The sequence below is a fragment of the Lissotriton vulgaris genome, chromosome 11 (assembly GCF_964263255.1).
Source record: "Lissotriton vulgaris chromosome 11, aLisVul1.2, whole genome shotgun sequence".
Taxonomy (NCBI): domain Eukaryota; kingdom Metazoa; phylum Chordata; class Amphibia; order Caudata; family Salamandridae; genus Lissotriton; species Lissotriton vulgaris.
This window is the reverse complement of record NC_141699.1, coordinates 1,112,011,654-1,112,034,003: the sequence shown is the minus strand read 5'-3', so window position 1 is coordinate 1,112,034,003 and position 22,350 is coordinate 1,112,011,654. Positions and strand designations below refer to the sequence as shown.

Here is a 22,350-nt window from a genome sequence, read left to right as displayed (position 1 = left end):
AACAACAATTACTTTTCTAAGAATATATCTTCTACTATGATTTACAAAACAAAAACAAAAACAAAATACAAAATTCAGACCCCCTCTGAAAAGAAAAAAAATAAGTAGCTCCTTACAATCAATGACAAGAAAGCTTGTGTGTGACTCAATGTTCTCTTTATATATTCATGTCGGTCACACTTTTGCAAAAAATTTCATTTGTATAAACGTGACTGTCAATATCTACAATATAGTGCAAAACACGGTGAAAACAGTGAATGGTGATCATGTGACGAAGACGATATGTACAAGGTTAATAAATTCACAAACGGTCTGTACATATATACATAAAACTAAAAATTCTTGTCTTGCAAAGGCCAAACCACTAACATAAACTTCCTGAACCCTTCTAAATTTCTTTTGAGTCGATGGAGTTCTGGAGTTATGGGGCCAGTAGGAAGATGTCGACGTTTCGACCCTGTTAAGCACCAACTTGTTGGTCGCAGCGGGTCTTTCTCAAGACGGAAAATGCATGACAGTCCTCGGTATCAAGTACACAGATGTCACTTGGATTTGTGATGAGTTACAATCCTCTAATCGATTGTATCTGCACGCTACGGAGTGGTCCTTACGTGGGTGCGTCTGCTCATGAAATCGCTGTTTAACAGGCTGGGTGTCCGTTCGCCAGCCCTGTGAATTCAGGAAGGGTTTCCTGCCGTCATGCCAAAGCAGCATTCTTGTTAGTGGTCCAGTGCTCGTTTCCGGTCCAGTGAAGACCTGGCTTGGCAGTTCGGGCTGGACTGCTCCCATAAAGAACAGGGTCAAGACTGATTCGCATATAGCTGGGTCTGAACTGCGGTGGCAAAGTAAGATAAAGAACGATGATGGAATCAACCCAGATCTGTGACTCGGGGTGAGTGTCTGAAAAGTTTCAGCGCTCCGTCCATCATCTCTTTGTGTTCACCATATTAGAATGGTCAGAGTCTAGAACCAGCAGCCAGAGGCTCTGTGGTGGTGGCAGCCATGTTAGAATGGTCAGAGTCTAGAACCAGCAGCCAGAGGCTCTGTGGTGGTGGCAGCCATGTTAGAATGGTCAGAGTCTAGAACCAGCAGCCAGAGGCTCTGTGGTGGTGGTAGCCATGTTAGAATGGTCAGAGTCTAGAACCAGCAGCCAGGGGCTCTGTGGTGGTGGCAGCCATGTTAGAATGGTCAGAGTCTAGAACCAGCTGCCAGGGGCTCTGCGGTGGTGGCAGCCATGTTAGAATGGTCAGAGTCTAAAACCAGCAGCCAGAGGCTCTGTGGTGGTGGCAGCCATGTTAGAATGGTCAGAGTCTAGAACCAGCAGCCAGAGGCTCTGTGGTGGTGGCAGCCATGTTAGAATGGTCAGAGTCTAGAACCAGCAGCCAGAGGCTTTGTGGTGGTGGCAGCCATGTTAGAATGGTCAGAGTCTAGAACCAGCAGCCAGGGGCTCTGTGGCGGTGGCAGCCATGTTAGAATGGTCAGAGTCTAGAACCAGCAGCCAGGGGCTCTGTGGTGGTGGCAGCCATGTTAGAATGGTCAGAGTCTAGAACCAGCAGCCAGGGGCTCTGTGGTGGTGGCAGCCATGTTAGAATGGGCAGAGTCTAGAACCAGCAGCCATAGGCTCTCTTATGGTGGCAGCCATTGTGGGGAGAAGGAAAGAGTAGCACCTTGGACAGAAGGGGGCAGTAGCACTCTAGCAGCCCTCCCAAAGAAGGCTCCCTTTTAAAAAAGAAGTACACATCCACGATATGCTGTTGACTCTACCAGAATATCGTGGACAACCCAATGAGCTAATATTTAACAAGTCTTGGCCAAAGTAGCGGTGGAACAAAAGGGTGCTCTTTCCTCTATATGTGATATATTTACGTGTGTGAATAGGTCCTTCGAGACACCTAAAGACCTAGAATGCACTTCATAATACTGCAGCCTGAGACATTCATTACCTGCAGCATGTTATCTTTGGTGATCCTTGTTTTACAGGAAGTACTCATTAAAGCGGAGGACGGCTGCACAGTTCACAATGAAAATTATTTCCATTTTGTCCTGAGTGGAAAAACCTACGCAAACTTAGAGAAGTATTTCTACAGTTTGCTGCCAAAGGTAAGTGTGGATAAAGGGTATGCACACCCATACACAGGAAATATTTGCTAAGGAAAATATTGAAATAATTCTGTTTTGACCATGTAAAAATGTCTCCTCTTGCAAATATCAAACATTTCCCCACATTTCTGAATTATTTACATGTAATTGTGATTACTCCAGTATCCCTCCCGCTCACATTATTTACATAGGGGGCTAGGGGCACTTCCACCAGACACCTTGTCACTCAAGAACAGAAAGAACTTTTCTCCCATTGCTGTTGCCTTCCTTCAGACATGCTCCATCACAGGGATGGTGCCATAGTAGCAAGCCACACTCCCACAAGTGCCTGTCATCCACCAGCAAGGAAGGGTCAGGGCAGACAACTCACAATGGTAGTAGGGTAGTAAGTTCTGGGGAGAGGAAAGGATGTCTTATAAATGGGGATTGCCAGTAAGTTGTGAGCCCTTCCTGGTCCCATGTTCTCTGCAATGAGGATTCACCTGAGCAGGATGGCCCCACTCTGTCTCTGAAGAAGCAAGTCACTAAAACCACCCACTTACTGATGGAAAAGAGGGTTCTGACCAAGACGAAGCAGACCTAACTTGACATACAAGTCCACAAACCTCTGATGAACACTGGATTGAAAAGGGAAGTATGCACTTCTGGGTGAGTTCAAATAGATACCGTCCCTTTCCTTGTAGGAAAGAGGTTTTTCAGTGGATGAATGGAGGCATGAAGCCACCACAAACCACTTCTGAGGAACAAAGCACACAAAGCAGGGGAAAGTGCTGGATACAGAACCCTTCACTCTTGTCCAATCTTTGGCAGAAACAAAAGCCACCAAGAAATGTAAAAAGCTCTGACTAGGATAAACTTGAGGGACACCTCTGACAAAGGCCAAACCACAACATCGTCAGGTGGAGATGGCAAAGGTAGAACTTGTCAGTGGCCTGATGCCAAGCAAGAATAATGAAGTATCGTAAGAGATGCAGTACCATCGTTCCAAAAGAAAGTCCATTCTGGAGACTATATCACTAGCCCTGCCCCTAACGTGAGGAACAGTGTCATCCCAGCGACCCTTAAAGGAATTCCATCCTAATACCAGAAGGCAGGCGGCAAAACACAAATTAAGACTCAATCGTAGGAGCTTGTCCACCAAGCGGTCAAGCTGACAGGGGCACGTGCCTGACAAAAGGGACGTACAGGAGCCAATCAGGTTCTCCCTCCAAAAGAAGGCCAGAAATTTACACCACATCATCCCTAAGACAACCCACTTCAGTAATCAGGACATCCAAAGGAGGGCGGCGAATGCAAAGAGCTTAACCAGGAGAACATAGCAACTTTAAAGGAGGCCTGGACCACTGGTCAGCAGGTTCACAGGAACATCCCCCTGCAGCTTCCTGATAGTTTGTTAGCTCCCAAATATGGATTACTGGGGCTGGACTAAAAGTATTCTAATTACCAGTCCATGTTTGTGGTGCCCCTTCATCTGGCAACAAAGAGATGAGAAGTGAGGGGAAGGATGTCTGGCCCGCTAGGTACCAAACTTCCCACAGAACGGATCACTGACAAAATTTCGACCTCTAAAATATCGACCTACAGAAATATCGAGTCTAAAATATCGAGGGCAAGAATATCGACATCCTATCTACAACATGGTAAGTACAAAAATATCGAAAAAATAATATAGATGTTAAAAATATCGATGTTAAAAATATCGATTTTTTTTCTTTTAAAATATAATTGTAAAATAAATTAAATAACACTAATAAATATAATATACATAGTTATAAGTATCTAATAATGTTTAAACTTAATAAATAATACATATATAATAATAATATATTAATTAAATATATACTGTAAATATATAATATATATGTTCTGAACAATATGTTGTACTAATTATTTTAATAACTTATAAATTATTAAAATATATTCTATTTTACTAATACTTTTACAAACATAAAACAATAACATAAATAAATTGTACAAAACATAAAAAATTAAATATACATTTAATATTTTTACAATTAATTATATAAAATGTTGGATAGCGTAGGGGTAAAAATTACTATTCCCACTCCAGATAATGCAACAGTAGGGAAAGCGTTGGATAGCGTAGTGGTCAAAATTACTATTCCCACTCCAGAGAGTGCAACAGTAGGGAAAGCATTGGATAGCGTAGGAGTAAAAATTACTATTCCCACTCCAGAGAGTGCAACAGTAGGGAAAGCATTGGATAGCGTAGGAGTAAAAATTACTATTCCCACTCCAGAGAGTGCAACAGTAGGGAAAGCATTGGATAGCATAGGGGTAAAAATTACTATTCCCACTCCAGAGAGTGCAACAGTAGGGAAAGCGTTGGATAGCGTAGGGGTAAAAATTACTATTCCCACTCCAGAGAGTGCAACAGTAGGGAAAGCGCTGGATAGGGTAGAGGTAAAAATTACTATTCCCACTTCAGAGAGTGCAACAGTAGGGAAAGCGTTGGATAGCGTAGGAGTATAAATTACTATTCCCACTCCAGAGAATGCAACGGTAGGGAAAGCGCTGGATAGGGTAGAGGTAAAAATTACTATTCCCACTTCAGAGAGTGCAACAGTAGGGAAAGCGTTGGATAGCGTAGGAGTATAAATTACTATTCCCACTCCAGAGAGTGCATCAATAGGGAAAGCGTTGGAAAGCGTAGGGGTAAAAATTACTATTCCCACTCCAGAGAGTGCAACAGTAGGGAAAGCATTGGATAGCGTAGGGGTAAAAATTACTATTCCCATTCCAGACAGTGCAACAGTAGGGAAAGCGTTGGATAGCGTAGGGGTAACAATTAGTATTCCAACTCCAGAGAATGCAACAGTAGGGAAAATGTTGGATAGCGTAGGGGTTAAAATTACAGACTTATAAATAAAATCTTTTTATTAAAATAATGATATTAAGTATTGAATAAATTTAAACCATATACAATACCTATACATAATTATAAAAAACATGATTACCTAAATATATTTAAGCAAAAATAAATAATTAAAAATACCATTTTATAATATTTAATTACCAATTACTAATTATTTAACAATTATATTATTTACAAAATAATCATTTAAATTTTTTTTTAACTTAATTACATTTACATTACTTCCACCATATTCCTCCCTAAACCCACTACCCACAACAGAACACATTTATCTATTCATGAATTAATTGAAATTATTTACCAATCAATTGAAATTAATTACCGATTAATTATAAATAATTACCAATTATTTAAATTTAATTTATAATTCCTACTAATGAATAATTAATTTTACATAATTAAATAACTTCGCTCCCTATTCCCCTATAAACCCACAACCCGCTATAAAACATATTTATCAATTAATCAATTAATTAAAATGATTAACCAATTAATTAAATTTAATTACCAATTATTTATAATAATTAATATTAACTACTAATTATTAATCAATTTAACATAGTTAAATTACTTCCCACCCTATTCCCCTATAAACCCACAACCCGCTATAAAACATATTTATCAATTAATCAATTAATTAAAATGATTAACCAATTAATTAAATTTATTTACCAAATATTTATAATTAATTAATATTAACTACTAATTATTAATCAATTTCACATAATTAAATTACTTCCCACCCTATTCCCCTATAAACCCACAACCCGCTCAGGTACTAAAACATATATTTAACTTATAAATACATTTATTAATATATATATATAATACACATATAATAGTACTTATTTTAATTACTTAAGTAAAACATATCACATACATAATAAAAAACAACAGAAATAATACATATATCGATATTAGTGTAATCGACATTAGTAACATCGATATATATGCTATCGATATTACTAACTTCGATATTACTTACATCACTATTAAGTATTTTGATATTACTTACCTTAGGGTCGATATTCTGTCCAACGATATTCTTGTCTTCGATATTCTGCACCTTCGATATTAATGACACGATATTTTGGTACATCGATATTTCCAACTCGATATTTTGACTGTGTACCCCACAGAACACCACAAAGGCCACTGAGGACCGAAGAAAAACATGAATGGAAGGAAGAAATTTGCCAACCAGACCACTCTTCAAGTCACAACCCCTGGTTGGAAATGACAGTGGTAAGCTTAAGATGCGCTGTCGGCCAGCTTCGAATCTGAAAATGAGGACAGCACAAGCTTGTGGCTGTTTTCAGTAAAAACACCAGGAAGGAAATATCATTCCAGTATCCACTGTCTGCCCTAAAATGAGGGCCAAGAATAGAAGTGTCACATATCTCAACAACTAAGAATAGTGTGGACTCGAGGTATCAGATGCTCACAAAGAGAGGGCACTACAAACCCACGGGCGACGTAGAATGAGAACCACACACCTCGAGGTAGACAAAAAGGGACCCCCAGATGAGGTGAGGGACATTTCGTTTAAATCAATCTCCATGGAGCCACTATGATCCCTTCAACTGGAGCCACACAGGGCAGCATGTTTGCATTCATGGGTCAGTCACTGACTAAAAGGCAACCACAGGGGAGAACAGAAGTGCTACCAAATAAAATCCAGGACACAAGAAGATTGCTAACAGGACTGTGGATGTCAAAGTAGGATACACAGCATTCCACAAACAGCTCCTGAGAACATGGCCGTCAGCTCTGGAGTTAGAACATTATGCAGCAATCGTCCAGAAATTTGAGCAGCAGGATACTGGGCCATGGAGACCTGAAACAACCAGAACCTGATTGAATAATTTAAAGAATTATATCAGGCAACCCATGGCAAGGTCAATGAACAGCTTCACTAAGGTGGCTGCATAGTATTAGTCCCTCTCTGCCAGCGGAAGCCAGGACATGGCCTGCATACAGAACTACAGACAGAGACAAAAATACTGAATTTGTGATAGAGCTGCTGCATCCTGATTTTGAGAGAACGCCATAAAAAAGAACTCCCCCTTATGATCGGCCTGAACCAATACAACCTCAAACGTGGAACCGCCAGGAATGGCCAGCCAACCTGGACAACAGAGGATCCCTGACTGGAGACAGAGTAGGTGCTAACATCGCGGCACAGTGGGACACTGACGTGCCAGAAGCCCAGCAAAGGTGCTGCATCAAGATCCTTTTAAGTCTACAGCACCAGCCCTGCCTCCCGCCCATTGGGCAGCCTCGAAGAGCAAGAATACAGCATACTGGAAAACATTGCCCTAAGGCTCAGCTGTACATATCCTACATAAAGCCACCAGCCAATCAATGAGAAGGAAACAGCAGTAGGGCCATCTCCAAGATGAGAGACAACAGAGAGGCAACATGGCTGAAAATTACCAAGTGGAACTATGAAACATCTGCCAGTGTCTCTCTCTCTCTATGAAACATCTGCCAGTATCTCTCTCTATGAAACATCTGCCAGTGACTCCCTCTATAAAACACCTGTCAGTGTCTCTCCATGAAACATCTGCCAGTATCTCTCTCTATGAAACATCTGCCAGTGACTCTCTCTGTGAAACATCTGCCAGTGACACTCTGTGAAACATCTGCCAGTGACTCTTTATGAAACATCTGCCAGTAACTCTCTATGAAACATCTGCCAGTAGCTCTCTCTATGAAACATCTTCCAGTGACTCTATGAAACATCTGCCAGTGACTCTCAATATAGAAAGCCATGTAGCATGTCTCACTCTGGGGGCTCAGCCAGTGACTGTCCCTATGAAACATCTGCCAGTGTCTCTCTCTCTATGAAACATCTGCCAGTGTCTCTCTATGAAACATCTGCAAAGGACTCTCCATATAGATAGCCAAATAGCATGTCTCACTCTGGCGCATCTGCCAGTGACTCTCTCTATGAAACATCTGCAAGTGACTTGCAACATAGAAAGCCATGTAGCATGTCTCACTCCGGGGCATTGTCCGGTGACTGTCCCTAACAGAAACACTGGCCAGTTACTCTCTCTATGAACCATCTACTGGTATCTCTCCTTTTACATCAACATCAAGCAATCTCTCTCTCCTCTCTCAAACAGTCTCTCCTTGAAGATGCTGCCAGTGTCTTTGCATATAATACATTGACCTGCTCCTCTACTCAATAGGATAGCTGCCTGTGCATCTATACTATAGGAAAGCTGCCTGTACCTCTACTCTATAAGATAGCTGCCTGTACCTCTACTCTATAGGATAGCTGCCTGTGCCTTCAATTTATAGGATAGCCACCTGTACCTCTACAATGTAGGATAGATGGCTGTGCCGCTACTCTATAAGATAGCTAAGTGTGCCTCTACTCCATAGGACAGCCGCCTTTGCCTCTACACTGTAGGATAGCTGTCTGCACCTCTACTCCATAGGAGAGTTGCCTGGGCCTTTACTCTATTGGATAACCACCTGTGCCGCTTCTCTATAGGATAGATGCCTATGCCTCTACTCTATAGGGTAGCGACCTGTGCCTCAACACTATAGGATATCTGCCTGTGCCTCTGCTCCATATAATATCTGCCAGTGCCTCCACCCATAGGATATCCGCCTCTCCCCATGAAACACTGGCTACTGTTTCTGCAGGTGGAGAATTCCCACCCTTATTTCCTTCCAGGGTCCCTCTTCATCTGGAGCTCTCCCCCTCCTTTCCTGCCAGGGTCCCTCTTCATCTGGAGCTCTCCACCCTTGTTTCTGCCAGGGCCCCTCTTCATTTGGAGCTCTGCACCTTTATTCCCTTCCAGGGTCCCTCTTCCTCTGGAGCTCTCCCCCTCCTTTCCTGCCAGGGTCCCTCTTCATCTGGAGTCTCCACCCTCATTCCTGCCAGGGTCCCTCCCTCTGTCCATCCTTGTGTCAGATGTCCTCACCTCCTTGTTTCTTGATTTTCTCTTTCCTGCTTTGCAGATACTGATGAATGGAACTGTTTTTGCCAGAATGTCTCCTGCTCAGAAGTCAGTTTTGATTGAAGAATTTCAAAAACTGGAGTAAGTTGAACATTTTAAGAGGGCTTTCCTGTGTGACTGTGATTTATGCCACCTCTCTTCTGGTGGGGTACAGGGGCATTTAAGTTTCATAATCCAGCTGTGTTTTCAAATGAAGCTTGTTTCCTTTCCAGTATAAGAATTGGCTTGGTAGTTTGGTCTGCCCTTTTCCCATGATGCACTGGGCCAGGGACAGACTAATTTCCATGTAGCCAGGTTCTGAGCTGGGATGGTGCAGTGAGCTAAAAAACGGTGTTGGATCAAGCCCTGATCTGTTGACTGGGTAGGAGTGTTCTGCTTAATTCAGATACTCTGTCCATCACACCCCTTTTCTGAATTGTGTTTTCAAATGGAGCAGGTATTAATCTGTAGTTTAAATATTTATATTGATGGAGCCTGTGACTCCAGCCAGTCTTGCGCTGCATTGATGTCCAGTGTTTATGTCGCCTTCAGCGAGTGAAACCAAAAACTCAGAGTTGGGGGACGCGCCATGTTTCCGACAGGGGACAACTTTCATCGTACCGCGCTGAACCATGGGCTTCGGTCAGAGTTCCTCAGACTTTCTCCCATATTTAGGGTGATATTTTAACATCCAAGGGCATTTCTGTTTTGTTTTTCAATAATAAAACTCTAGCTTTTGATGTTGGTTTTTTAAAAACAAAAAACCTTGCTGGACAAGCCCATTAAACATGAAGCCCACTCCACAGTTTCAGTAGCATCAGAGGGGTCAGTGTGACAGGGGCTCTGCTGAAGGCCTTCGTCTGCCTGATGGAAATCACAAACTATGATGGTCAGTCTTTTATCGGGCTGGCTTAGTACATCCCCCGCTGCCCTGGTAAACCCAGGGACCGCGACCTGCTTGGAATTCTCTTGTTCTTTCCTTGTGGTCATTACTGTAAGTACAAATCCTTACACTCATTGTGTATGGAATGAGGTTGGGCATCCCAAGGAAATGGGCATCCAACCTAATCTTTTAAATAAGAGAATAACTTTGAGTGTTGTAGTGTGTACACCCACTCGCCTCTGCGCCGTCTGTTCCGACAGATATAGACCTGCTGGGAATGCTGATTTGGGGTTATCCCTCATTCTGTAATTGAGGGGTTCAGGCCGGCTTGAGCTCTGGTGGTGCCCGGTGTGACAAACCCACCTGTAACCTTCTTCTCCATGGATTCCCTCACTGCCACCCTCCAATGGGGCCCCTCATCTCTGCATAGCCCCTCTGTTACATGTATTAAATTTGTTCTATAAAGCCTGTCATACCAGTGTAGGCTGTCAGACTACTTTACATCACACACACATTATACAGAGACAGTAAAACAAATGCATGCAAATCAATGTATAGAAAATCTTACTTAAGACAGAAGACTACCAGGTGTAAGACTCACATGTCGTCCATACTGTTAGGCATCATGTGTTAAGAGTGCTTGGTCTGGAGTCACTGGGAAGTGGTAATACCTTTTTATTCTCCTAACTTGGGTTTAGGACAACATAACAAAATAGTTCAAATCCGATCTTAAAATGTATTAAAAGCCAAATTCAATGTAGAAGTTGAATTTTTTAAAATAAATATTTAGGAAAAGTAACTATAAAAAGTTTCCTTTTCGCTGAATGAAACTCCGGGAGACTAATTTGCGTTAGGTAGGCCCAGGAGGAGCTGGCGTAGTGCCTCTACGCGGAGTTCCGCAGAGTTTGAAAAAAAGTCAGTGAAACTCCGCTCCGCTCCCTCCCCCTTCCCTAATTAATTATAATTTTTTTTAAAAGGCACCTACCTGCTGTGGCTGCCTCCACTTCACCATGGCCGCTCTCTTTCCTTGTTCTCCCCGTCCTTGTCTATTGGCAACCTCTACTTACGGTGTATGGAATTTAACTATAATAAAAACTGTTTAAAATTGGATAATACTCAAAAATTGCATGGGTGCAGTGCGTGAGGTCAGCACCCGCTTTGGGATTAGCTGACTTATATTTTAACCCCAGTACGTGCCTCAAGATCATGAAAGAGGTAGTTAAGCCTATTTTTTAATCCAAGGCAGTTTATGATCGACAGGAAAAAAAACATGCAAAGTCGTCAGTACAGTTCTATCCATTGACCCCACCCATATCAGTGGAGAGTACTCGAATCTAGAGAGAGTCTGGAACCTACAGCATAGGTTTATTTTGCTGAGGTTTCGTTTGGACCGAACCCCCCTGATGTTGGGTTTTCCCACGAGGACATTTAGTTTTACTAACTGACAACCTGTCCATGTGACAAGAGGTCAGAGCAGTCAGATCTTCATCTATTTCTATTTTATGGTCTTTATAAGGAAGAAGGAGTAAGATTCATTTTACCAATTTTAAGACGTCATCATTTTAGCCAATGCGGACCCGCATTGGACTTTCTTAAAAAACGTAATGATCCATTTCTGTGCTTTCCGATGGCCTCTTTCCTCTGGGCATGTGTAAGAAAGAGGTAACTCATTGGGAGTCATTGGGCGTCTAAGAACTAATTGTGTTGAAAATCATGGATTTAGCTGGAAGGAATTTCACGGGGGTTTATTTCGTAGGTTTATTTTTTAATTAAACACATGTTTTAATGAGACAATCCGCATTTGCTCTCAGGGATCTTAAATCTGGGGGCTGCGCTGATCAGATCCCATTTTTAAGATTCTTTGCCTATGAATCGTCCCACAGCTGATTCATTTATTCTTGCCCACTGTGAGGTTTATTTGTGTGGGTCTGTATGGGATGGAGGAGTTTGAGCTAGCGGAGATTCTTACGCGCTCTAAGAGGTTAATTCATTTGTATAATTTATATTTGTTATCTTTGTAACTGGTAATGTGATCTTCTTGAATTGTTATTTTTAACTTGACTTGTGCTTTTATTTATTTTTTATTTTTTATTTTTTAAAAACCTTTATTGATAAGCATGGATATACAATAGCAATCATACAGCCACCTCGGGTCGGCTGGCAACATTTCCGATGATCATAACCGGATGAATGAACACACAGCCCTTCAGCCGACAACCCTAGGGCCCGGCGGCAATGAAACGAACATGTCATGTCATACATTAAATCGCAGGAGGAATAAGGTCTTTGTTTTATGTTTTGAAAAACCAACCAACCAAGAATAAAGAAATAACTGCGGAGGCTAAACGCAAGGCCGATACATAAGTAATCCTTCTGGGGAGGGAGTACCACATCCACAACTGTTACATAGTAACAAGCAAAATTGAAAAGCTATAAGAAGAGCAGATGGGAGGGGGAAAGGGGGAAGGAGAGCAGGCCAGCGATACATAGACAAAGATCCAAATTGGAAGGAACGTCACATTTAAGGGAAGTGTAACACCTCCGGAGGAGGCACAAAAGGGGAGCACAAATTTCACCACGATACTGGTTCCACTGATTCCACACCCTCCCCCACTTCTTGGGCCTGCCCCGAGCAACGTAGACTGTTTTTTCGTGAAACATGCACCAGTCCATGTTTCTAGACCAGGCCGACAGACTGGGTGCCCTCGATGATCCCCACAATTGCGCAATGTCACGCTTAGCGATCATATTACCCAAGGTGGCCCACTGTGTCTGTGCTACATTATAATCATTGGGCTCCCACACATTCAATAGACACCTTCGGGCCTCCGGCAAAAGCGAAACACACGTCACCTCGGCCCTAACACCATGCACACGATTCCAAAAAGACACTACCGCCGGACACTCCCACAGAATATGTTGGAATGTACCCACCATTCCACACCCGCGCTTACACAAATCATCCGAAGCATACCCCATACGCAACAAGCGAGGACCCGTCATATACACTCAGTGTAGGATTTTCAACTGCACCAATCTCAGACGGGCCAAGATTGCTACCTCCTTCGGGGAGTCCATCACTGGTCTAGGTCGTACGGAGCTGTAGAAGAAGGTCCGCTCGGTCATTTATCAGTTTTTTGTATATAAGTGAGATCGTACTGTCCGGGACATGTCCGTCGAGTACTCTGTCCTCCAGGGGTGAGGATTCTGGAACGAGCGTGCCGGCCGGAAAAACAGAGGAAAGGGCATGCCGGACCTGTAGGTACCGAAAATATTCTCGATTGCTGAGTTTGAATTCAAGTTGCAGCTCTTCAAAAGACTTTATCCTGTCTTTCCGCCAAAGGTCCCCCACCCTACTAATCCCAATGAGGTCCCATTTTTCAAATCCCTTGGTGGTCCACAAACTGCCTAACCTCTCGGCTGCCTAGAGTGGAGTCGCTCGAGTGAGAGTGCTCGACCAGCCCATAGCAGCGTTAGCTGGGTGGTGTGTGGCATGCTGAAAGAGGAGAAGGTTGTGGGATGAACATGAGCAAGAAGCAATATGGCCAACACCCACTGTTTCAATGAGGGAGGTTTGGAAAAATCTATGTTAACCGCAGAAGTGGAAACCATATGTACAAGAGTCCAGACTGCATGTGTACAGCTATAGGTTTACAGAAAAAGGGGCTATTGTGTCTGTTACCTACTCAAACCCTGGAGTAGACAAGGATTTCCAGTTAAGTCATTTTGGTGAAGTGATACAAATATGTTTCATTCCTTGTTTTTGATACACAATACATGCATTATTTAAAAGTGCTCACAATAAAAAAATATATATAATTCTGCATGCAAAATCTCTCCTTTGTTGTAGAGAACCAGGAACAACTCTTTGGAAGAAAGATCGCGCCACCCTTGTTCTATTTGCCAGCTGGGTGTGCTAACCTGACAGCCTTATGCCTTATGTACAAAGGGGCAGATTTACAAGCCCCTTGTGCCACTTTTGCGTCACTTTTAACATGGGAAAAGTGACGCAAAAGTGGCGCAAGGCGCTTGTAAATCTGCCCCATAGGGTTTTAGCATTTGCAAACCGTGCAATCTGTAAATCGGAGAGCAGGTGAATGCTAAAACTCTTTTTCAAATGTACTAAACACATACAGAGATTCTGAAAGGATTTCAGAGTGGCTAAATGGATTTGGAAATGGTTTGAGGATTGCTATTTGGAAGGGGTGTGACCCTGATGTAACAGTGTTTTGCAGCCTTAATCCAGTCATAAAGCGTTGAAAAGTTATCCACTTCCAAAGGGTGGTAATTGAAGTGCAAAGGGAAAGGGGTCCCTTTGAATCTGCTCTGCTTTCGGAATCTTGAAAATGGTTTCAGGGGGATAAACATTTTGATGAAAGAAAACCTTTTTTTTAAAACAGTGCCATTTTCTTTTAGGAAAATGGGCTGCATTTAAAATATTTTTTTCTTTATTTAAACACAATCACAGTCAAGTCAAGTCAAGTCAAGTCAAAGAATTTATATAGCGCACTACATACCCATAGGGTCTCAAGGCGCTTAGGGAGGGGAGGAGGATTACTTGTCAAATATCCATGTTTTAAGTTGCTTTCTGAATGCTAGGTGGTTCTGGGTAAGGCGAAGGTGAGTGGGGAGTGAGTTCCATGTTTTAGCTGCCAGGTATGAGAAGGATCTGCCTCCCATGGTGGTCTTGTTGATGCGAGGTACAGTGGCGAGGGCTTGGTTGGAAGAACGTAGTTGGCGGGGGGGGTGTAGAAGGACAGTCGTGAGTTGAGGCATTCTGGTCCGATGTCGTAGAGTGATTTGTGTGCGTGGGTTAGCAGTCGGAAAGTGATCCTCTTATTGACGGGTAGCCAGTGGAGGTCTTTCAGGTGACCGGAGATGTGTTCGTTACGCGGGATGTCTAATATGATCCTGGCTGAGGCGTTTTGGATTTGTTGGAGTTTCTTCTGGAGTTTAGCGGTGGTACCTGCGTAGAGGGTGTTTCCGTAGTCCAGTCGGCTCGTGACCAGAGCATGGGTGACTGTTTTTCTGGTTTCGGTGGGGATCCAGCGAAATGTTTTTTTGAGCATGCGAAGAATGTTGAAGCAGGATGAGGATACGGCGCTGACTTGTCTGTTCATTGAGAGTGAAGAATCCAGGATAACGCCTAGGTTCCGTGCGTGGTCTGTCGGGATGGGTGCTTTTCCAAGGGCTTCCGGCCACCAAGAGTCGTCCCATGCAGAGGGGGATGTACCTAAGATGAGGACTTCTGTTTTATCTGAGTTGAGTTTCAGACGGCTGTGTTTCATCCATTCGGCAACTTCTTTCATTCCTTCGTGTAGGTTAGTTTTGGCGGTGCTGGGGTCATTGGTGAGAGAAAGGATCAATTGGGTGTCATCCGCGTAGGAGATGATGTTGAGGTTGTGTTGGCGAGCGATGGTCGCAAGGGGGCTCATGTATACGTTGAAGAGGGTGGGACTGAGTGAGGATCCTTGTGGTACGCCACAGATGACTTCAGTGGCCTCGGACTTGAATGGTGGAAGGCGGACTTTCTGGGTTCTTCCGGTGAGGAACGAGGTGATCCATTCAAGTGCTTTTCCTTGTATTCCGATGTTTCTGAGGCGTTGTAAAAGGGTGCTGTGGCAGACTGTGTCGAAAGCTGCAGAGAGGTCGAGGAGGATGAGGGCGACTGTGTCTCCATTGTCCAGTAGAGTTCGAATGTCGTCTGTTGCTGCGATAAGGGCGGTCTCAGTGCTGTGTTTTGCTCGGAAGCCAGATTGTGAGGAGTCGAGGGATTTGTTGGCTTCGAGGAAAGCGGCGAGCTGATTGTTGACAGCTTTCTCGATGACTTTGGCCGGGAAAGGAAGGAGTGATATGGGGCGGTAATTTTTGAGTTCGGTGGGGTCCGCTGTGGGTTTTTTCAGAAGGGCGGTGAGTTCAGCGTGTTTCCAGCTTTCCGGGAAGGTGGCGGAGTTGAAGGAGCAGTTGATGACGTCTCGGAGGTGCGGAGCTATGACGAAGTCTGCTTTGTTGAAGATGTGGTGAGGACATGGGTCAGTGGGGGATCCTGAATGGATGGAGTTCATCAGGCGGATGGTGTCCTCAGTGGAGATTGGGTTCCAGTCGTTAAGGGTGTTCAAGGGGGGAGAATGTTCAACATATGGTTGGGTGGGTTGGTCTCCGGGTTGGTTGTCGAAGCTGTTGTGGATGTCTGCAATTTTGTTGTGGAAAAATGAGGCTAGGGAGTCGCAGAGGGCTTGAGAGGGGGTGATGTCGTTGGAGTTGGCTGAGGGATTGGTAAATTCCTTGACGATGTTGAAAAGTTCCTTGCTGTTGTGGGCGTTGTTGTCTAGTCGATCCTTGAATGCTGTTTTCTTGGCCATTCGGATTAGTTGGTGGTGTGAGCGGGTTGCGTTTTTGAAGGCGTCCTTGGTGCTAGTGTTTGGGTCTTTTTTCCATGCCTTTTCAAGGGAGCGGCAGAGTTTCTTGGACTTCTTAAGATCACCGTTGAACCATGAGGCCTTCTTGCTGCCAGGTTTGCATTGACGTTTTTTCAGTGGTGCTAAGGTGTCGGCGGTGTTGGATAACCAAAGGGTGAAGTTGGCGGCGGCTTGGTCTGGGTTAGAAGAGTGGGCTGGGGTGTTTAGAAGGAGCGATGGGGAGATCTGGTCGATGGTGATTTTGTTCCAGTTTCTTTGCAGGGTTGGTTGGGGGTTGGTGATGGGTCTCGGCTTGTTGTAGGTGAAATGAACGCAGCTGTGGTCAGTCCAGAGGAGATCCGTAGTGTGGCTGAAGGAGACGTGATTGCTGGAGGTGAAGATAGGGTCGAGTGTGTGACCTGCGATGTGGGTGGGGGAAGTGACCAGTTGTTTAAGTCCGAGGTTGGCGAGGTTGTCCAAGAGGGTGGTGGAGTTGCGGTCGTTGTTCTTTTCAAGGTGAAAGTTGAGGTCTCCCGGAAGGATGTAATCTTTGGATGGGAGCGCGTGTGGGGTGATGAAGTCCGTGATGTCCTCACTAAATTGTGCGCGGGGTCCTGGATGTCTGTAAAGGAGGGTGCCTCTGAGTGTGGTCTTGGGGTCGATGTGGATCTGGAAGTGAAGGTGTTCAGAGTTGGTAGTGTGTTTTCCTTGCATGCCACGTTTCCTGTGACAGTGGCCAATCGCAGGGAGTCGCAAATTAGGATCTTTCTTATGAATATTAATTAGGCAGGTCACTCTGCAACCTCCTGTGATGTGGTATTTTGGGAAAGATATTACAGACGCAAAAAGCCAATGCACATTTAGAGACCACTTTTTCTACATTGAATATCATTACAAAAGGCCCCCTGCTCCCTGGCCTGTGCACCCTTCGGGTCCTCCTCTGTGCCGAACCCAACCCTCTAGTTCACAAACTACCCACTCTTTCTTTTACTTGATAGAAGATGTGGCTGAGCTGCTCGATCCACCGCCTTAAGAGCCGGGGGAATCTACCATCTTAAGAGCCGGGGGAATCTACCGCCTTAAGAGCTGGGGTAATCTACCCCCTTAAGAGCCGGGGGAATCTACCCCCTTAAGAGCTGGGGGAATCAACCCCTTTAAAAGCTGGGGGAATCTACCGCCTTAAGAGCCGGGGGAATCTACCGCCTTAAGAGCCGGGGGAATCTACCCCCTTAAGAGCCGAGGGAAACTACCCCTTTAAAATCCAGGGGAATCTAGAGCCTTAAGAGGCAGGGAATCTACCGCCTTAAGAGCCGGGGGAATCTAGAGCCTTAAGAGCCGGGGAATCTACCGCCTTAAGAGCCGGGGGAAACTACCCCTTTAAAAGCCAGGGGAATCTAGAGCCTTAAGAGCCAGGGAATCTACCGCCTTAAGAGCCGGGGGAATCTACCGCCTTAAGATTCGGGGGAATCTACCCCCTTAAGAGCCAGGGGAAACTACCCCTTTAAAAGCCAGGGGAATCTAGAGCCTTAAGAGCAAGGGAATCTACCGCCTTAAGAGCCGGGGAAATCTAAAGCATTAAGAGCCGGGAGAATATACCCCCTTAAGAGCAGAGGGATGTCGGTCGAATTCCTGGCCTCGACCCTAGACCCAACATTGTGCAATTCTGGGAGAAATCACTTAATGCGCGTCAAGTGTTTTCGTGTAACCTCCAACTGATATGCATGATGTACAGAGCTCCGTTGCATCACAGCTAGGTTTGTGCTATATAAATACCAATACGTACATACCTATTTCCCTTCTTGTTGCTTTTTTTTCCTCTGTGGTACCTTTGTTCCTCAGCCTTTTATACACCCCCACTTGACCCCCACTTGACCCCCATTATCCATTCTGCTTCAGCTCATTTTATACTATTTTTTCTCTTATCAGGTGTTTCATTCAGCCTGGTGTGTTATTACAAGAAGGATATATACTCATAAATGTATAACGGTCTATAGTATTTGTTTAGCGCAAACCTCACCATGAGGTAGTGGAGTGCTGTACGTGGTGCCCCAATAATACCTCATGAATACAATCTTCACAAGTTATTCCACGTTCATGGGTAGAAAAGCCTGAATCCATGGGATTATCTAATCCTGATGCTTCAACAGGGTGACCCCTTCGCTGTATTTCCACCGGATTAGTGAGTGCTCCTAAATGAGCGCTGAATGTGGGAGTGACAAATGGTAGTAGAGAACCCACGGTGTGGTCAGGTGGTAAGAGGGATCAGAAGCATGCCATGGTGGGCCAATGTGGGTAAAGGCCTAGGACATCAGAAATGTAAATGACCAATTACTCTGAAACGAGTAGTGTGAAGAAAAAACAAAAAGTAGCTATTGACAAATGTATATTTAATAGGTATTAAAAAATCATATAGAGACGCAGGCTATATGATAGGGTAAAAATACAATTCATAAAAAACACAACAATTATAAATTCAAAAGGTGTCCTATAAGTCATACATTAAATAAAACACAATGCAACTATATTAAAGAGTGACATAAAAGATATGCAAACAATAATCATTAAAAAACACTCGACGCGCGTTTCGGCAGAAAACCGCCTTCTTCAGGAGTCTCTGCTGATAATCTGAGAGGAGAGCATATGTAAAGGAAAGAAAAATATACATCAAATTAAATTAATAAACTTTTAACACTTTACATCATTTATGACAGTACATATAAATGTGGAGATAAAAATAACATAAGGACACCAAAATGATTTTACATCTATCACAATTGTCTAACTTCACAGTAACTCATTTAAGACATTAGATTAGGTCATTTCTTGTCATCTGGTTGACAGATACTAACGACTCTATTGTGCAGAACTTCAACATTCATTAATCATATAGGGACCTCTTTTGATACACAAAGGGACACCTATAGGTTCAGGCTGTGTATATCTGTTATTCACAGCCGACGGCTAGAAATATACAAAGGATTGATAGTTTGGGATTAAAAACCCTTTAACATAAATAGACACTTACATTGATAAGATGCAACGAAGTAATTGATAGCTTCATACATGTAGTTATGTCAGGGTCACTTAATAGAGGCTAATACCTGATTGAAAATAAAAGAAAAACTCTGTTACAACAAAAAGATATAGGTGACAAGAAAAAGGACAAACGATAAGTCACTTTGAACACAATGAACTGCCTGGTTGTAGAACTTGGAATATTTATCATGTGCTACTAGATATCTAGTGAGATCTAGTGCAGAGCAAAAAAAGAAGCTGGTGCCTTCTTTAAATAATTACTGTGGTGAGGGACTGCTAGTCTCACAAAACTAGCGTGACCAAGCTAAGGTTGGGGACCGAACAAACCTATATATAAACAATAACACAGATTAAACCGAAAAAATATAATAGAAACTACTTGTAGCTCAAGCTATAATTCATTGTAGTGTTTATCAGAGCCTCGGTTCTTGTAAATTAAAGATAACGAAAAAATATAACATATACTTGAGGTAAGAATACCTGAGATTGCATAAACATCGTTTTGGATAGAAAACCAAAGGAGATAGCACCAAGAAGGATAAAACCCAGGCTGTAGGATGATCATGGGATCCTCATAGCAGGAAATGCTATATTAATGAGAACAGCAGGTCACATTAGATTACCGTTTTGCCATTTGTGTAAAAATATACCTAAAATTAAGGTTCAGACCTGATATAGAAAATGACCTACCTATCGAGGTCATATGTCTGTATATAAAATCATAAGGGTAGAGATAGGCTTCTTTAGTCTAGCAAAGTAGCTCGTAGCTGTAATGCAAACAGAAAGAAAAAGCAGGGGGATATTAGTCAGTGGAAAGAAGGGTGACACACTCAGAAGTATAGCGGGATCATAGAACTAGCACCCCTGGTGTCAATATGAGTCCCATCTGGTTTGCCTCGCTTGGTACAAAATGGACACGTACCTTATTTTATATAGACAGAGTGATATGTAATTGTTCTGCTATTATCTCCGGTCTACAGCAATGATTCAGGGTAGGCGCCGGATAGTGACAGAAGTGATGTAACTCTGAAATTTAAAAAAGTGAAATGAAGGAAATTAGTAAAACTATCCTCGAGGATAGAGATATCCGGGCAAAAATGCAGAGATCTGTTTGATAAACAGTCTGCATCTAGGTGGGTCCATCTTCACTCATACGTGCACTGCCCTAAAAAGGGGTACGGGAGACAATGGAGGGGTGGTGGATACACAGCGACCACAGTGTGGAGGGGGAGGTGCCTGGAGCTTCAGACACCAACACGCATGTGTTGCTTCTCTACGCTCTAAAGGCACAATGCACCCATCTTTCACTGTGTGCACCATTTCTGGACCCTTGCAAGATGGCAACCAGCATTTGATGTTCTAATTTAATCACATTGTATTTTGAAACTTTTTGTAGTTACTACGTGGGCATGTGTGGCGATGGAGCGAACGACTGCGGGGTAAGTGGAGGCAAGAAATATGTACCATGACGAAGTCTTAAAATTCAGATCAGCTTCGCAGTGCACATAAAAGTTAAAAATTATTGTCAAATTCTAATAGAACTCTAAGAATTATATCATGCATTTGTCCTATGTCTCCTGTTTTAAGTGATGGCATATTTAAATTTACATGAAGAGGTATGGGTAGGTAGGGTGATAACGGTGGACGCCTCTTTGCCATATTATAACGTTCACCACATTTCCAGATCCTCATCTAGCAGTGTCTAAAGTTAGTGCAAAGCATTTGAAAGAACATGAATCTCTAAACAGGAGGACAACAATCTTGCAACGAACAGCGCATTTAAGTGCTTGTACATCTATATTCATTTCATATTTATTTATGGAAATGTAGTCTTAAAATGTGTTTATTATGCAGAGACCACAAAATTCCGTATAACATTTCTCTCTTCCATTGATCCTCCAGCCAACACGTTTCGCCACTTTGGTCAGTTAGTCTGTGACTTCCTCGGGGCAAAGCTGGTAGTCGTACAGCCCTGATCATACAAGGACCCAGGTGTTGAGCATGTACTTAATAGTGCAAGTTTAAAGTTAAACTTTGCTTAACCATTTTAACCTCACAATTTCTGTTACGATCATGCAAAGCGTGAAGGCTTCTTTATATGGTAGCGTTAACAGAAATGTATCCTGTATCATTCTTCCAAAACCACACAAAGTAGATTGAGAACTTTGGGGTTAATTCTAATGTCTGCAATAAACTGATACCGACATACCCCTCAGGGATTTATGAATACCCAGGGGTTTGTTTTTTCCCACGTGCAGGATGAATGCATTGCAAATGGGAAAACTGGTTAATATCCACCGCTTTCTCACTTTAGCTTTCTTGTAGTTTGCCAAATTTGTGTGGGGAATGAACATTGGGTGTAATAATTTTGAACAATTTGTATTCACAATTTGGACACGACCTTCAGTTGAGTCCTGGGTGGAAATCTCCCAAATATTAAAAGGCCCTTGTTATGTTTTTTCACCAGATATTTCTGATTATCTTTTTTTCTGGATTACGAATCTCAGCTCTTGCTGTCCCTAGTTTTGAAGTTGACACCCCTACAGGGAGGCCTTACCATAAACCAGTGTTCTCAAAGGTGATGTGTGCTGTCATTCAGGAAGATGGAGTGATGACTTTGATCATTACTGCTGGCTGGAATTGTGTTTTCTTTCCAGGCTCTGAAAACGGCGCACGCTGGGATTTCCTTGTCGGAAGAGGAGGCTTCGGTAGCGGCTCCCTTCACTTCCAAGGTCACCAACATAAAGTGTGTCCCGGATCTCGTCAAGTGAGTCCAAATGGTGGTGCATTGGGAAGTTTTGTGGGGTGCTGTTGGTTCAGTTGAATAGGAGATGGGGGGGCCTGTGTCGGAATCCCAGATTCCAATCCTTTGGTGCCCAGTGACGTGGTTGGTGATGATCTATGAGAAGTTTAAGGGGAGTCGAATGGTTTACGCCTCTGACGTGGCCAGGTGTCCTTTGCGCGTGCCTTTCTGTCCTTTCCGTTCCTGCCCCCAGTGGTCCTTGGTGAAAAGATAAGCCAGAGTTGCTCACCTTTTGGGATGGACTAAGGGTTCCTCAAAGAAGGACACTTGACACCTAC

General features: G+C 43.4%; 1 protein-coding gene across 1 annotated transcript in view; it reads left to right on the top strand.

The window, feature by feature from the left end:
* The window catches only part of LOC147684265 (putative cation-transporting ATPase 13A4), a 164,376-nt gene that overhangs the window by 81,573 nt on the left and 60,453 nt on the right, over positions 1-22,350 (top strand). The window contains exons 18-21 of the mRNA XM_086942618.1: positions 1,981-2,100; positions 8,975-9,054; positions 20,666-20,708; positions 21,927-22,036. Of these exons, the coding sequence (XP_086798744.1) occupies positions 1,981-2,100; positions 8,975-9,054; positions 20,666-20,708; positions 21,927-22,036 (353 nt within the window). The remainder of the gene's footprint in view (positions 1-1,980; positions 2,101-8,974; positions 9,055-20,665; positions 20,709-21,926; positions 22,037-22,350) is intronic.